The sequence below is a fragment of the Dermacentor albipictus genome, chromosome 1, assembly GCF_038994185.2.
Source record: "Dermacentor albipictus isolate Rhodes 1998 colony chromosome 1, USDA_Dalb.pri_finalv2, whole genome shotgun sequence".
NCBI classification, from domain to species: Eukaryota; Metazoa; Arthropoda; class Arachnida; order Ixodida; family Ixodidae; genus Dermacentor; species Dermacentor albipictus.
The window spans coordinates 500,046,807-500,063,542 of NC_091821.1; the positions used below are offsets into that span (position 1 = coordinate 500,046,807).

The following is a 16,736-nucleotide window of genomic DNA, read 5'->3' on the forward strand; positions in this document are numbered from 1 at the left end:
ATCAGCAAGCAAAATAATATCAAGCAGACACAGCAAAAATGTTATGAATGTTGTTAAGGCACGTGTACAAGGTACCAGAATTTTTGTTCAATAACGACAAGAATGGAGGGCCGACATAGTGTTTGCCTTCGGAATATCATTGCCATAATTGCCCCTGTGAAGCTGGAACAGTTATGCAGGAAAACCTGCCTATGAAACAAAAGCTCTGCAACTTGCAACACTAATCACCATAGACGGTATGTTCAATGACCACACATGCCACTTGGACATCGAACATACTGTTTGCGGTGATTAGTGGTGCTAACTGCAGAACTTTTCTTCAGTAAGCAAGTTTTACCTCATCCCGCACTTGTATGGCTAAAACTACTTTACTCAAATGGGCAGATGCCTAGAGAGAGAGAAATTTATTTACAGAAAGGCAGAGAGGTCAGCCTGAGCTATAGCTAGCAGATGCCTAAAATACCACATAAATTAGCAGGATAATCTAGTCCGCAAAGAAAGCAATAGCAACCTGTCACTACATTGTGGAAAATGTGGTTGCTTGCCACTCTTTCATAATTTTATCATTAGTTGCTTTGATGGGGACAAGTGCACACTGGAAATTATAGAACCAGCACAAATTCATTCTAAAGGAGAAGACAGCATCAGCACTTCGTCCTTATCGTTATCAAACAAAATAAAACTGGTACCTTGCACACGCATGGCCTTAACCACATTGACGACAACATTTTCTATTGTCTGCCTAATATCTTTGTTTTCGGGGTATGTGTTTTATTAGTGTTTTAATTGTGGGCTCTCGTACCTCCATGCTCTTGGGACAAAGGAATGACAACACAGTAGTGCAAACAGTCACAAGGGTAATTATTGCACCTTTCATAGATCAATGCCTGCTAGCCGAGTTGCTATCCACAAAACATGCCAATGGGCGCGCGACAAATCTAGAAGTCCAACTCACCACGACCGCATAGCGAGCGAATATGTTCACCCCATGCTGGATCCCAACGCATGGTCGTTTGCGTGTACGGTCACGCCAACGGTGGCACGTTGGAAGGCGGCCACGCGAGACGGTCTCGCAGAAGCATGGGTCGGCGCACGCGCGGCACGGCGCGTCCGTCCCGCTTGCTGTCCCGTCCCAAAGAGAGCAAGCGCCTTCCTTTCGGTGCCCAAGTAACATCGCCTGTCGGCGGCGTTAGCAGCGCAACACTCGCGCCATCTCTCGCACTGCGCTCCAACCACATCGACCGCCGCGGGCATCACTCAGGCCACGCGGCGAAGCCGCATTACAGGAAACGCGCTCTGCGGGAAAAACATCAGGGGACACGCGAGAGTCGCGCATCCCCACATAATAAACACCAGTTGGCAGTAGTGTCATGTTTATTGTACTTGCTTCTTTGCTTCTGTCCTGTTTCATTGCGTGATTTTGCGAGCCAACTGGAGTAATGCAGCATTCCCATTTGTAACCACTTAAAATAATGGGAAACCTTATTGCCTTAAAGGGGTCCTGAACCACCCCTCTGGCTTGGTGAAAAAGCAGTCCGCAGATAGCATGCGCTGCTGTGAATATCCCAGCCAAGTTTTACTGTCATACATGGCGCGCGGAGCTCGCAAGCGGAGCATGAAATCACTTTTCTCTCAAAATGTGTTTTGTACAGAAGTCTGCTCCTCATTCTCTTCTGAACACTTTATTTTGTAATGAAGCGTACTTCCATACACAGCTGCTATTGGTCAATAGCTGGCATCAATCAAGGAGGATGTTTGGATCAGTACACTTCTTCTTGCTGTTATTGTGTATATTTATTAGCAAAGTTCAATAAACGCGCTGACGTAAGTGAAAATGTGCTTTTGAATTTCGATAATAATTACATACTTCTGGAAGAAGCCGGCTATCGTCAGCTCACACTCGGCCACCGGCATAGGAATTAAACTTTGGCCGCCCTACTTATTGGTGTCACAGCTGGCTGGTCTTGCTAACTCCGACTAGTTTTGAACTCTAAACTAGCCTTGAATCACATGAAACTTAAGGTCAGACTACACACACGCTTGCCAGCGTACACTCAGTCCTGGCCGCTCCTGGTTAGACACCTTGGCAAACTAATTCATAGCGCTTTAAAAAATGTGCAAGTTGGATGTGACTACTATCCGTCAGTCAAGCTGGGGAAGGACAAAGCCGGTCCCCACCACATAGCATGTTCAGATTGTAGCCTATAGGCACAAGCATACACTCAAGCCCTGCCGTGCACAAAGCAAATGCTGTGCATGCGCACTATAGTTGCATGTAGCTGCGGTCAGCTACATGGCGTAGATACCGCGGCCGCCGCGGGGTGCCACAATGAGTCCATGGCTGAGCACACTGCAGTTCACTGAGTTCACTGCATTTGGCTTACGTTTGGCAGGTCGTAGGGGCCAAAATCGGAAGTAGTGGCATCTGCGTTAGCATCCAAAATGAAATTTAATCTGCACCTCATCGTCACATTTAAGAGCTGGAGTGTTGTGGGCATGGCCCATTCGGCTGTAGTCTTTGTGTGCAAGGCATTGAAGGAGGAGCGGAAGCACTGTGAAGGCCCTGTTTGATTGCCAATAACTCTGCTTCTGTTGAACACATTGAAGTACTTTTTGTGGCAAAGTATTTGTGAAATAGCGTATTTTAACTTCAAATGCATTTCTCTTCTTGGATAAAAAGTGGTTTAGGGCCCCTTTAAGCTGGAAACTGAGCAGTAATCTGAATAAAGTATGCAGCTGTCTTAATCTGAATAGTATTATGACATAGCTGTGCACAGTCACAACTATGAAAGCCTTGTGATCTGTCAGACACAATCTTTTAACGCGACAGCGTTAAGGAGCTCGTGTCGCAGAAAAGCCGGTGTCGGCGTCGTCGGCGTTGGCCGTGAGCGATAAATCCCAGCAGGTACTTCATGAATAAAAAACGACTTGCAAGATGGGCTGGGTGGGAATCGAACCAGGGTCTCCGGAGTGTGAGACGGAGACTCTACCACTCAGCCACGAGTTCGACGCCTCAAAGCGGTACAAAAGCGTCTCTAGTGAATGCGGTGTTGCCTTAGAAATGAGCTGTTTCTAAGGCTCAGGCGTGCGTCGCTTGCTCAGGCGCACATTTCGTAGCCGCGCCGAACGCGGCGCTGCTCGACGCTCACCGCGTCCGATGCGGGGCGCATAGTCGCTGCGCCGTAGCCCACTGTCTTACACCCCTTGGCGGGTCGACGGGAACGCTGTCGCTTTCCACTCTTGAAGGCGAAGCTTAAGCATCCTCCAATTTTTGTATATCTTTTTTAAGTACTGAGTGCACAATTGTTTTGCATGGTTTGGAACAATAGTGAAAAACTTGGTGACTATTTGACCAGCTACGAAATTAGCTGCTCATAACCAGTTTGGGTGGTGCTTCTGAGCATTTTTCAGGAAATAGTATTTGTCCTGCTTCTCACGGTTTGACCTGCTGAAATGGTCTCGCTAAATCAATCCTTTGAGTGTCACTGATGCACCCACACGTTCTCCACTCTCTGCACTTGGATGGGCGCAGTAACACAAAATCTCAAGCTCCGAAGTGGTTCTGCCACCTGTTGTGCATTCCTTGAAGCATATTTTCTCCTCTCCCTGGGTTTGCTCAGTCTAAGTTTTTTGTTAGCATGCTTCGGAATGTGCTCATTACTAGGCATTGTTGGGCTGCTCAGAGTGTATGCGTTCGCTGATGAAGAGGGATTGCTCCCGGACTTGTTAAACTGCTATGGCGGTGGTTCTGTGTTCATATATTCACACCGTAGCGTAAGGCCTCCACTCTTGCATGTTTCTGCCATGTGTCAAGTTTATAGTTTTTTATTTTTTTGCTTATTCTTTACTACGGCATGCCTCCCTTCCGGCAATCAGGGTGCTCCTTTCATCGGTCTGCTTTCTCCAGGATGGCTCTGTCCTCTGTTGTACCTCTTTCATGTTTCTTTGCTTTGTCTGGTTGGGTTCCAATAAACAAAATCACTCCTCCATTTAGCTTGGGCACGTGATTACACCAATAAAAAAGAAATGGTGATTTCCTACACTAGCTACACTTGTGTAGCCAGTGTAAGTATAAAGAAAGTCATAGGCCGGCGTGGCACACCCAGCACAGTCACAACGTAGGTTGGAGGGGCGGCTCCGTGGGCACTCCACTTTTGGCACCACCCACTAGAGGGTTTTTGTGGCAAAGTCTTTTTGCGTTGTTTTCACGCAAATGATCTGAACTGTCCGGCCGATGTGGATGGTGAGCTACAGCTTGTGCTGCTCACTGCACAGCGGTCTGCTGAACCTAACATTGCCTGATTGTAGCTGCATGCATAGCTCAACTATTCACTTCTTCATCAACAGTTTGTACTTTACGAGGAGCCGCTGTAAAGTGTCCCAAAGAATAAACATAGGTATCAAGACTATGCGGTGCACATGTCACATCCCTTGCCCCCTGGCATGATACAATGCTGTTGATGATGATGATGACTTATTTGCATCCCCTTTGATACGAGGCAGTGACAAACAGTCACCTAGCCTGCTTCAGATTACCGGGTTCAGCTCCATGCAACATGCAACTGCTACATGTCAGGACACCTGATGGAATACAACACAACTGCAATGCAAAGTTTGCACATATCGATGCTACGTAGTGCACATGTCACATCGTGTGACAAGTGGCACGATTCAATGCTGATAATGGTTTATTGACATCCCCTTTGAAATGGGGCGGTGACAAACAGTCGCCTAGACTGCTTGATCTAAACAGGTATGCTATACATGTTTTTCATTCTAGCATTTTTGTATACACTCTTAGAAAAGTTTACACCCTTTGGGGCATGTCTTGGCCCACAACAATAATCGTCCCCTGCCTTCCTTTTGTTTCCTTTCTTTAACACTGCAAGGCCAATAGTTCCAGGTCACGAATGGCATGCACATTATCAGCATGACATAGCACTCTCAACAGGAAAGTAACGAGCACACATTTTTCAAGAAAGGAAATGCAAGCATGGCAGATGACGATTTTCGTTGTGGGACTAGGTAAGCCCCAAAGGGTGCAAACTTTTCTAAGACTGAGCATCTCCTCAATCTTATTTGTCTTGCTCAAGACAGTCCATCCATTTCTTGGCTTAAACCCCATAGTGGGTAGTAGCTACATACCTGAGAGGAAACACAAGCTACCTTGTACCGCTACCTATGAAACTGCTACATGTCATGCCACCTGGTGTAATAATATGCAGCTATTATGTGCACATATCGACGCTAGGCAGCACACATCTCGCATCACGTGACAAGTAGCACAATGTGATGGTAATGATGATGATGATCAATATTTATTGGCATCCCCTATAAAGAGGGTGGCGACAAACAGTCACCTAGCTTGCTTGATTTAATCAGGTATGCTGTACATGTTCTTTCATTCTAGCAGTTTTTATAACTCTCCTTAATCTTCTTTTTCTTCCTCAAGACAATCCAACCATTTCTTGGCTAATCCCCTATAATGGGTATGAGCCTGGTGACAGCTACGATGGACAATAACACCAGCCAATATTGCTATTGGAATGAGCCCATAACAGCTTACACTGTAAAAAATAGCCCTACTGTCACACTTTAGTGTCGACAAGATGCATGCAAGCTGGCAACAGAAACAGACTTGCCTAAATTAGAGTGTGAAAGTGTCTGACTAGGTTTGATGATTCACAATTCGCTGTTCCAGGCACCTTGTAGTGCTTTTGCCGCTTTCACTGCCAATGTGTAGCCTGTGCTGTTTCCTTGATCAATTGTTGCCAATGCCAGATGGCTTTTGTAAAACAAGAACATTTTTAAAAGGGCCCTGCAATGCTGTTTTCGGGTCATTATAATTGCTCTAGTTCTATCCCCAAGATGCCATAGAACACAGAGCAATAGGAATTATGAAAATCGACCCACACAAACCCAAGTTACAGGTCAGAAAAAATTGAAGATGCAAGCAAAAGTGAGTGTTGGCTTCCACTCGAATCTTCACGGCCCAATAGGAGCAGGGCATTAGCGGGATTCAGTGTGCTGTGGTTGCCAAGCCTGCTCAGCTTAGAGCCCCTCCATACACCCCGACCACGTTAAGTACTGCCAATCTACTTTCCTCCTCAGTGCTCTTTCCTCGCTCACTGGCTCAGCTTCCAGCGTCAAGCGAAACTTGCATGGTCCCAGCTTCTGGTTTTAGGCGGGAGCAACGTTACTGCTGCATAGAAGTGCGAGTGTGCAACAAGCGAAAATTCAGGAACTGAAAATTGTGGAAGCAGAATACCTGGAAGCAGAACACCTGGATACAGAAACCCTAAGAGCAGAAATTGTGGAAGTTGAACTAGTGCGAGGGACGAATTGAGGAAAAGTGGTGCACATTAAAGGTTGGCACTGCTAAGCAAAAGCAGTGGTGGTGTGTGGATTAGCTCAGCCTGCAGATGGCGTTCCATAGCTTCCCATGGCCTCCGCGATCGGAGGGTGCGTGGTTGAATCTCAAAGACCATTGCCTCACATTTAGGGTTACAACAGCGTTCCATGAGGTGGCGGTTGGCACACCGGACTGCTCGGCATGCAATGTGCCATTCCTGTGGTCACAGCACTTCGTCCATGGCTCTGCAAAACTTAAAATCACTGTAAAATGTAATGCGGTACTTTTCTTTGCAGTACTTTCAATATTGTGCAAACATATGGTACCTTTGGCTGAGCCACCATGGCAGTGCAGCAGGAATTATGCCAAACACCGCCAGAGTTTCACATTTCGCTGCATGCCAGACGAGTGCAATTCGCAGCAATGTAACAAAGTCAAGCATTTTACTGATCGCAAATTCTTCAGGTAGGTAGTGGCAATGATTCTTGCCATTTGAATGATTCTTGGGGTACTGAGATGAGGCTGCGAACAGCTGTGTCAGTGCCTTGCATGTCCCCTGACTTAGTCTGAAGTGTTCTTGAAAAGTGAAAAGAAACAATGGAAATGAAAGTTACAACATAAAATGCAGAAACCGATGCTGCAGCTTCATACCTCATCATCGTATCACACCGCTACACCAGTCATGAAAATGTTCATCTTCAACGGCTGCTCATGCCAGGTCCCTGGTTAACAGCGATGATCAACTGCCTGGTCTTCGCTGACCAATGAGCTACGGGATTCTAGCAGCAAAATTATTTTGTGCGAGACACACAGAGACACGGCTTCCATTGTCTCACCGCCTGCTACAAAATGATGCCTGAACTGAATGGCCCACTCTTTGATGTCTGCTGGCGGGCACTTTTCGACGGGATTGCACTGCTCTCCACCATTGATCTCTACAGTGGCACGGTGGCACACACTCATGTCGTATTTTCCCCAGCCGAACGTGTGACACTGTGCAAGTACACCGAAAATGGTATGAGTGCCGTCAATCAAAAGTACCGATAAATTGCGCATTACATTTTCAACCAATCACAATAGCAGCACTCTCCTTCGTCTCATCCTGTCTGCAAAATACACAAAATCGACACATCGAGGCAATGCCATTCCTGCTGCTCAACAACCTTTTCCTGGTGTGTTGCATCATCATCATCATCATCAGCCTGGTTACGCCCACTGCAGGGCAAAGGCCTCTCCCATACTTCTCCAACAACCCCGGTCAGGGGTTGTTGTAGACTGTAGAAGTGAACGAATAGGTTAAATGTTTTGCCATTTCTGTCTGAGTGCTGTTATTACCTCTCAGAAATTTTATTGCTGCATTACCTCTGCATGCCTATAGAAAGAGAGAATGAACTTTAATCACAAGTATGAGCTCAGCATGCAGAAGCAGAGGAAAAGGTCACTGGTGGCAGTCACAAAAAAACATACATAGCCTGCTGCTGTTGTTGGCCTTGCACATGAACTCCCATAGTGATTTTACAAATCGATCTTGCAAATCAGGGTTTACAGCTCAAAAACATGACTGAGACAAAGAAAAAGTGGAGACAACAAGAGCGCATCTGGCAATGATCACATGCTGCTCAAAGTGCATAAAACACATGTGCCCATACACTGGGCAACATTGCACATGCCAAAAATTTCTTACTACTCATCTGCAATGGAATGAGATGTGCATCACCTTTGTAATGCAGGTTATTTTCTTTAATTGTTGTAGATGGTTCCCTGAGGCATAGCCTCCAAGAACTCAACTGAGGACAAAGCCGTTTGTTGCAAAATGCACACAAAGCTTTTAATACAACAAACGTAAATAGAAACACATAAAATAAACACTCTATTAGAGAGACAGTTGCGCAAGAGGTTTATTGACGACAACTGGCCGGTACATCATATAACATCTGAAGACACGCCCCCCCTGCTTGGGTACGATATTTATACTGTAATGGTGGCGCTGGTGCCCACAAGCGTGGCCCCCTGCTGGTTCCAAGATACAACATCTTTCTTCCCTTTATTTGGGTACTGGTACCCGTACCTTTCGAGTACTTGCTAGATCCTAATGGATCGCCGCAGGGGCGCTGGTCCAAGTGGCTGCTGTGGGGTAGTTTGTTCGGTTGCTTGGCCCTCTGCTAATGGCGCCGCCTGCTGAGTGGATGTGACTGCTTCTAATGCCCCCTCCCTCGGTAAAATTTCGGGGAGTGCCTCGCTTTGGGTATCTGCGTTCTCTGACAGCGTCCTGTCAGATCAGGGAGCCGTTGGCGATTTCACTTTACGTCTTAAGTGATCGGCATGGCAATACCTAAGAACCCCACCTACGTGTACCAGAAAAGTCACTTTTGACACCTTCTTTACAATTATCCCTGGCCACCAGTTCACCCTTTCGTTGCGAACAGTACGGACATAAACCTTTTCGCCTTGTGTAAAGTCACGGCTGTTACCCCTTCTTGCATCTGCCATGAGCTGATTTTTTTCACTTCTGTTTTTCCACACTTTCATCCTGCATGGTTTAAGTATGGACAGTCTGGTTCGGACTTCTCGTCCGAGAAACAACTTGCAGGGTGCTGATTCTGTGAACGAGTGCGGTGTCGTACTGTATGAAAACGAAGAAATTATCAATGTGGTGTAGTAACGACCGCATCCGGCTGGGTCTTTCATCTTCTAGCTGTAATTTCAAGATCCCCCTTTTCTTGGTCTGCACCAACCGTTCCACTGGACCGTTTGTCTGGGGGTGATAGGGGAGCGTGAAAAGTGACTTTACACCGTTTTGTTCCGAAAATTGTTGAAATTCCCTGGATCTAAATTGTCCACCGTTGTCGGTCACAACGACACTGGGCAGGCCATACGCCACAACGCTGCTCCTTACCGCCTCCATCGTGGCCAAGGCTGATGTGCCGTGCATTACTCTTACCTCAAGCCATTTTGAGTATGCGTCTACCATCAGCAGCAATGATGTCCCTTTCACTTCCGCAGAATCTAAATGAACCCTCTCCCACGCGTTTGTCGCTTTTGGCCATGGTTGCACCAGTACTGATTGCGCTGAATTCTGTACACTTTGACAGACCTCGCACGCTCGTACCATGTCTTCTGGTTCTGTATCAAGATTTGGCCACCAAATCCAACTATGCGCCAGCATTTTGATTTTCATCATTCCTGGGTGGCTCTCGCGTAATAAAGACAGAACACTTGGCCTAAGTGCTTCCGGGATAACAACCGAACTGTTACAGAACGAACAACCCTGCTCTATTGACAACTCGTGTCAACGATTAAAATACGGGCGTTATTGCTCTTCTGTTTCTTGAGGCCAACCTCGCCACGTCATGTCTACTACCACTCTCAGAACCTCATCCCTGCTTGTTTCTTCAGCCACTTCCTGGGCTGTAAAGGGAACTTCTGATAGAGTCGAAAAAAAAATTTATTTCTTGTTCTTCCTCCATAGTTGTTTCCAGCGGAAGCCTCCATAAGCCATCTGTGTGGCCTACTTGCTGGCCCTTCTTGTACTTGATGACATACTGATAACAAGCCAAGAAATTTTCCATCGCTGCACTCTTGCTATTGCTACTTGACTGCTGTGTCTCTTCAGATCGAATAACTGCATCAGCGGCTGATGATCAGTCACTGTTTCGAAGTGCCGACCAAACAAGCACTTTGAAACTTTCTAATGCCAAAAATAATGGCTAGAGCTTAACGCTCAATTTGTGCATAGTTTCTTTCAGCTGCTGTAAGCGTGCGTGACGCGAACGCGATAGGTCTGTCACCGCAACCTTCGGTGTGCACGAGCACCGCTCCAAGGCCGGATGCAGATGCATCACATGTCAGGCGCAGCGCTTTTGTTTCCATCGTACAAAGCTTGCACTGAGTCCTCGCTCAGGAGCAGCTTGCCTTTTTGAAAGCTGGTTTCACACTCTTTTGTCCATTCCCACGGACAATATTTTTCTGAGGGGCTTGTAGAGCGGTTCTAAGGTGGTGGCTGTTTGGGAAAGGAACCTAGCGTAAAAATTCACCAACCCTAGGAAGGCCTTCAATTCGGAGACACCAGTCAGAGTTGGAGCCCTCAATATGGCTTCTACTTTATCTTTCATAGGATGCATGCCAACCGCGTCAATTTTGGGACCAAGATAGCGGATGCGGTTTTTAAGAAATTGACATTTATCAGCATTGGAACGTATCCCATGCTTCCATAGTCTCTGCAGCACCTGTTCGGTGCGTCTCAGGCACTCGTGTTCGGTCTTTCCTGCTATGAGAACATCATCGAGATAGCACACTTTGCCCTCCAAGCCAGCCAATACCCGATCCATTACTGACTGGAAAATGGCAGGTGCGCTCGTGACACCAAATGGTAAACGCATGAAATGGAAACTCTTTCGAAAGGTCATCCATTCGAAGTTGCAAGTACACTTTAGATAAATCAAGCACACTGAAACAAGTTCCCCCTGCCAACGACATGAACACATCTGGCAATGGTAGTGGGTAGTGGGCAACCGTAATACAGGGGTTTAAAGACACATGGTAGTCACCACAGAGCCTGACGGCTTCTCCATCACTCTTCAGAGCTGCTACGACAGGGGTTGCCCATTGGCTTTCACGCAACGGGTACAACACACCAGCCGAGTCCAACTCCTTCAACTCTTTTTCAACTTTGTCTTTCAGGGTGTACGGCACTGGCCTGGCTTTACAGAATAGAGGTTGCGCTCCCTGCTTCAAAACAATGGAGCCCACAAACCCCTTAATAGTTCCAATTAGGCCCGCGAACACATCCTTGTACTTCTCTAGCAACCCCTCTTGTTTGGCAATTGTGTTCACTCACAAAACATGTGACCAGTGTAGGCGAATATGCTTCAACCAGTCTCGGCCAAGCAATGCCGGTACCGTGCACTCCTGTTCATTCACAGCTATCACAAGTGGCAGTCTAAAAGAGTTGCCTGACCCCATGTCTATTTCAATGGCAATGGTTTGCCCATTTACATTCATATCAACTTTGTACGGCTCAACTCTTTCTTTTAGCGCATACCATTCTAAGCTAGACACGTCCTCTGCTACAGTGAAATTGCTCTGCCTTCTCTTACACATAATAGCTAAATGTCCCATCTGGGAACAACTGTAGCACCTTGCCTTTATGTGCCGACAGTCCTGCCGGTGGTGGCGACTCCCACAACGAAAACACGACCGCATCCTGTCCATGTCAGCGGACCCTTTCCTCGCAGCTGCCATACCACGTCGCCGACAGTCGCTGGTTGATCGCATAGTCGCGGCACTGTCGCCGCGTTGCCGCTTTACGTCATCCTCTTGTTCTCTGGTCACGTCTCGTCCCAGTAGCACATCCCTTGTGTCGTTGTAGTCGCTGCACTGTTGCCTAGTCGATGTGCTGTCGCCGCGTTGCCACTTGACGTCGTCCTCTTGTTCTCGGTTCATGTCTCGTCCGGTAGCATCTCCCTCACGTGGTTTTCAGCGGCTTCCATGAATGTGGCGATTACACATGCCTTGTACCATGTTAGAGCTTTGTCGTCTTCAGCGGCCAAAAGCTTGCATCGAATAGCCTCGCTGTGCGCACCCACGACGAGCTGGTCTCTGAGCGCCTCAGTTAAAAACGTTACTGTGGCATTTGCCACAGTAACAGAACAACATGCTAGTACAGGTTCAGAAATGCAAAAATATACAATGCGTACAGAAATACAAAAATGTACAATGTGCAATATTGAACTTGAATGTAAAAGGAAATAAAAGTAAAACATGTTTAACAATGGTACACATGCAGGAGCCTTAATGCACCATAAAAATTCACGTAAGTAGAGAGTTTAAACACATATTTACATTTGCAGTAAACATAGTTAAACAAAAATGGAACAGATTAGTAATTTGATTTCAGGACACCGAATAAGAAATTTTCTAGTGTTGATTAAATCTGTGTCCATAAAAGGTAGTGTGTTCCACAACGAAATGGCTGCAAAGTGAATGGTTTCTTTGCTGTAGTTTTCATTCTTTTTGCTCTTTGTCACTTGCTTAAGAGCAACTTTCAGATTGGCCACTCGGTGGGATAAGAAGTGGAAATAATGAGGTGGTGAAGGGGGATGAGTTAGGGAAGCTATTCATCATTTCTGATTTCTTTAAACGAATTGTCTAATGCTATGTCAAATGTACACAGGAACAATTCAGTTTGGTGTTTTAAAGATGCAGCAGATCCAAAAGGAGGAAGCTCTTCCGCAACTGCATTCCGCCTAGGTTCGTGCTAGCCTCATAGTACTTTGGTAAGAATATGTACAGAGATATAATGTATTAAGCACAGCCACTGCATGTATCGTTAGAAAAGCAAGCCCACAACAGCATTGGCACTGATTACCACCTAAATGAGCTAGTGCACATGTATTCTTGATCACGTTTGTGCTTAACCTTATCTACAGCCTTCACTACTTTAAGTAGACAAAACAGCACCAAAGTACAAGTGTGTGCAAATGGGGATGGCCGAAAATGCCTTTATATGTGTGTAGAACTATGACATCTAGTACGATGCTGTAACTTATGCTGCCAATTTAAGTTTATATTAGTGGTCTGCATAGCAGTATGATTAAAGCAGTCTATTGAAAAAGAATCAAGAAACAACTGGTTTGAGTGACGAGGCAAACAGTACGATAAGGGTCACTTGCCCCTGTTGGTGAACGAAAACTGAAACCAACTCGAAGAGCAGTCAGCGGAGCTAACTGTTTAGAGAAGAGTTTTGGTTATTGGCTTAGGTTAGTTAACATTTTTTGTTCATTTGTAAGTCGCAATTGCGACTTTCACACCTTTGCACTTGCAAATTAGTGCAACGAAGACGCATTTACGCCAATCACTTTTCGTGGATCGGTTGTCGGTCATAATTGCATCATTGGTCTATTAGCGAGAAGCACACATTTTTGTATTGTGTCCAGGGGCACCGACTGCAATGCGTTTTTGTTTCCTCGCTATGAAAGCGCACATCAACACTCTGAAAGCCAATGTGGCAGTTGTTGTAGCAATGATGAACATGCTAACCTGAGCAGCGCTGCTCTTACTCAGGCATGCCGCAACACATGCGAAATGACTGCTGACACAAGGAAAGCATGTATTTCGCTGTTCGGCATGGTTATGCCCAACGTATCTTAACATGAAACATGCAAAAACAAACTATGTACGTCAGACATACTTCCATAACAATAGTGCCCGATCTGTCTAACATACCTGTATAGAAGTTGAAAAGAAATGAAATACATGAAACATACTTTCGAATAAAGGAAAAATCAGATATCCACCCATTCGTAGCAATTGCTACAAAGGAAACCCATACGGGTTCCTCGAAAGAAAAGCCTCATAGTCCCGGGCCAGGACGAATTTTTCTTCAACTATGAGGCTTTTCTTTCGAGGAACCCGTATGGGTTTCCTTTGCAGCAATTGCTACGAACGGGTGGATGTCTGATTTTCCCTTTATTCATTACTTCTCTCCACCTTGCGGGTTTCCTCAGAACTACTACGTGAAACATACTTTCATAATAACACTGCCGGGTCCACCTAACCACCTAAAGAAGTTGGAGAGTTGGCAGATGTAGCTTTAGCCATAGCTTTCTTCAAATACATTCTATGTATATGTATGTTTTATGATTATATGTTTCGTGTGTTTCCCTATGCCACTATATTATTTCATCATTGTGTTAGTCATGGCAAGTCAACTCAATACACATTTTGTTAGCAAAGTACTAATTCATTTCAATTCATTGCCGTAAGTACACATTAACTCGTAGCACCATTTATGGCCTCGAATTTGAGCTTGTAGTATGTAATGTTCATGATGGAAAAGTTTTTAGTGTTCTTTAGGTTGAAAAGGAAGCCGGTACATTTATAAATGCTATCAGACCTTTCTCAGTGAATCTCTTAACTGGACATGCCAAATACAATGCATTACACTGGCAATTGAATGCAGTAGTTGCCTCGTAGATGGTTATGAATTTTTTTTCGATCACCATTAATAGAACTTGTGCTGATAAGGCAAATAGACATCCAACAATTTTGTTCCAGTTTGAGAGGTGATTGTCAATGGTTTCAAGATGATTGAAAAAGCCAGCTGAGAGGCTTAACGAACCTTTGTACTCCCTTTAGAACTTCTTATCCACAAAATACATGCTAAAGTTCAGGCACACGTGATACCCTTGATTACATCTGCTCCAAATAGAACATTTCCAGCTGTAATTAATTGATGCAATGTTCTTTGTGGAAGAGGTAGGTATGTTGCATAAGGTTAATTGCTTGTTGAAGTACTGTAGCTGGAATTGATGCCACTGTTAAAAAGTATTTAGTAAAATTTACAACGGGCTTGGAACATGTGTTAAAAGCAAAAGTTATGGCGCTAAGCAGATGAGGATTAAGTGAAAAACACAAATGATATATACAGGTGCTATAATACCCATAAAAACTTTTTTTTTTAAAGTCGCAAATCAGCTAGGTCAGCAACAAGTTTGTGAACTTGTGCCTTGCATCCGACGCCATGGAACCAAACAGATAACCGTGTTTTACAATTCGAACAGAACTTCCTGCTGTCATAGCTATACAAATGTACAAGTGAATGAATCTGTCGTACTTGACTATGTCATGGAGTAAAAAAGAGCACAAGGTAAAATTTACAACAGATTTGTTTCAATGTTGTTCCTGCTGTGATCAGCATCACCGCAGCAACAAAAATGAGCTTCTTGGAAAGGGATAAGAAAGTACACTTGGCTCACACTAAGCAGATGTAGACAACACTCACATCATTGGACGACATCCTGCCCATTGTGGTGGGACATTAGCCGTGGTCACAAAGAATGTGAGTGGAGAGGGACTACCACAGCTTGGGATGACTCAGTTGTCTCTCTTGCAGTATAGCATGCTGCCATTAAATTTTTCTGAGAAAGCTTTCTATGAGGGATACCTTGTGTGTCTAAGCGATTGTTTTCAACACAACAAAAATTGTTCCAGGGACGTTTTCAGGGGCCCTCAGCACTTGGAACATGCTAATGTCACTTAGTCGCTGCACAATACGGTCACCAACATACAAACTGAACATTATTCGTCTACATGCAACTGGGTGCCCATGATTCCACTTGAATGCCTGCCCTTTGTTTCAAACTTTCAAAATTTCTGCCACTTTTGTTAGCCTCATGGAAGAGTAAACAAACACAATAGCTATTGAGGACATGTGAATAGTGTTGTGTGGATGTTTGTCCTTGAGATCATGGGGAGAATGCCAAGAAAGTGGCCATATTAGGTACGCAGTGCAGTACTTTTTATTCCCGTTTTCTTGCAGGAAATGGAGCCAAAGCTGCGCTATGAGCGCATTCTCAACGACATGCCCGAAATCCTGCGCAGTGGTGCGGCCAGCTGTATTGCTGTGCACCCTAAGGTGAGGACAAGGCTCGGAATCCTTTAAATAGCCGCACAGCACTTTTTGATGCTTGTGCAGAAGCCTATACAATCCCTACTATATTCAATGAAAACGTCACAATAAAGCAGAAGTACCTGCACACAAAAATTGCATGATACACCTAATTTTTCTTCCTATGAACTTTAAAAAATTGTTCGCTTACAATTCACAGTGGCACAGAGAGGACGTGCCCCTGCTTTTCTGGAGCAGTGAGCATACTGTGATCATGCACCACATGTGGAAACAGCCAAGGTCAACAGGTGCGGAGGCTAAGAAAACAACTTGCAGAGTATAAACCAGTAGTTTGGAAAGGGACTAAGAAAGAGTTTCTCCTTACCTTCCCCCACTTAGTACGTCTGAGTGAAGCAGCCAGGACGTATACGAACTTTGTAAGGCCTAATGGACCTGTTGGCTCTTTCATATGAAGGCACATGCATGAATGCAATTCTTTAAAAACCTTCCTTACTTGAGTGACAAGTTTCAAGACAGTACAATGTCTAAGGCAATGCGAAGGGAGGTACACATACATCAAGGACAAAAAAGACAATGACCTGGTGAATGTGTACAGGCTCTTCCTGAAGGGGTACTTGCCACTGCAATCTTGACTTATCAGTAATGGTCACCTGTTTGATTCACTTGGCAACTTTCTTTTTTACCTTTCTGCTCATTTTTTTAATTAAGTGTTTATTGGTTGCCAAGTACAGCAACTGCTTGCTTACACAGGCTGCAGTGTTAAACTGCCTTTAATTATTCATCATTTATTTAAATAACAACACAATTTACAAGACATCTCCCAGTGGCAGGATTTTTATTATTAATAATATTAGTAGTAGTAGTAGTAGTAGTAGTAGTAGTAGTAGTAGTAGTAGTAGTGCATTACATATAATTGTGACAAAGAGCAGCGCTGACATGAGTTCTGGAGCTGAATGTTACTCCCCTGCATGCAGG

The 16,736-nt window shown here is 45.0% G+C and overlaps 1 protein-coding gene across 2 annotated transcripts in view; it reads left to right on the top strand.

The window, feature by feature from the left end:
- lt (vacuolar protein sorting-associated protein light) overlaps positions 1-16,736 on the top strand; it is a 188,939-nt gene that overhangs the window by 16,784 nt on the left and 155,419 nt on the right. For both annotated transcript variants that reach the window (XM_065441321.2, XM_065441319.1), the window contains exon 3: positions 15,672-15,767. In XM_065441321.2, coding sequence (XP_065297393.1) covers positions 15,672-15,767 — 96 coding nt within the window. The remainder of the gene's footprint in view (positions 1-15,671; positions 15,768-16,736) is intronic.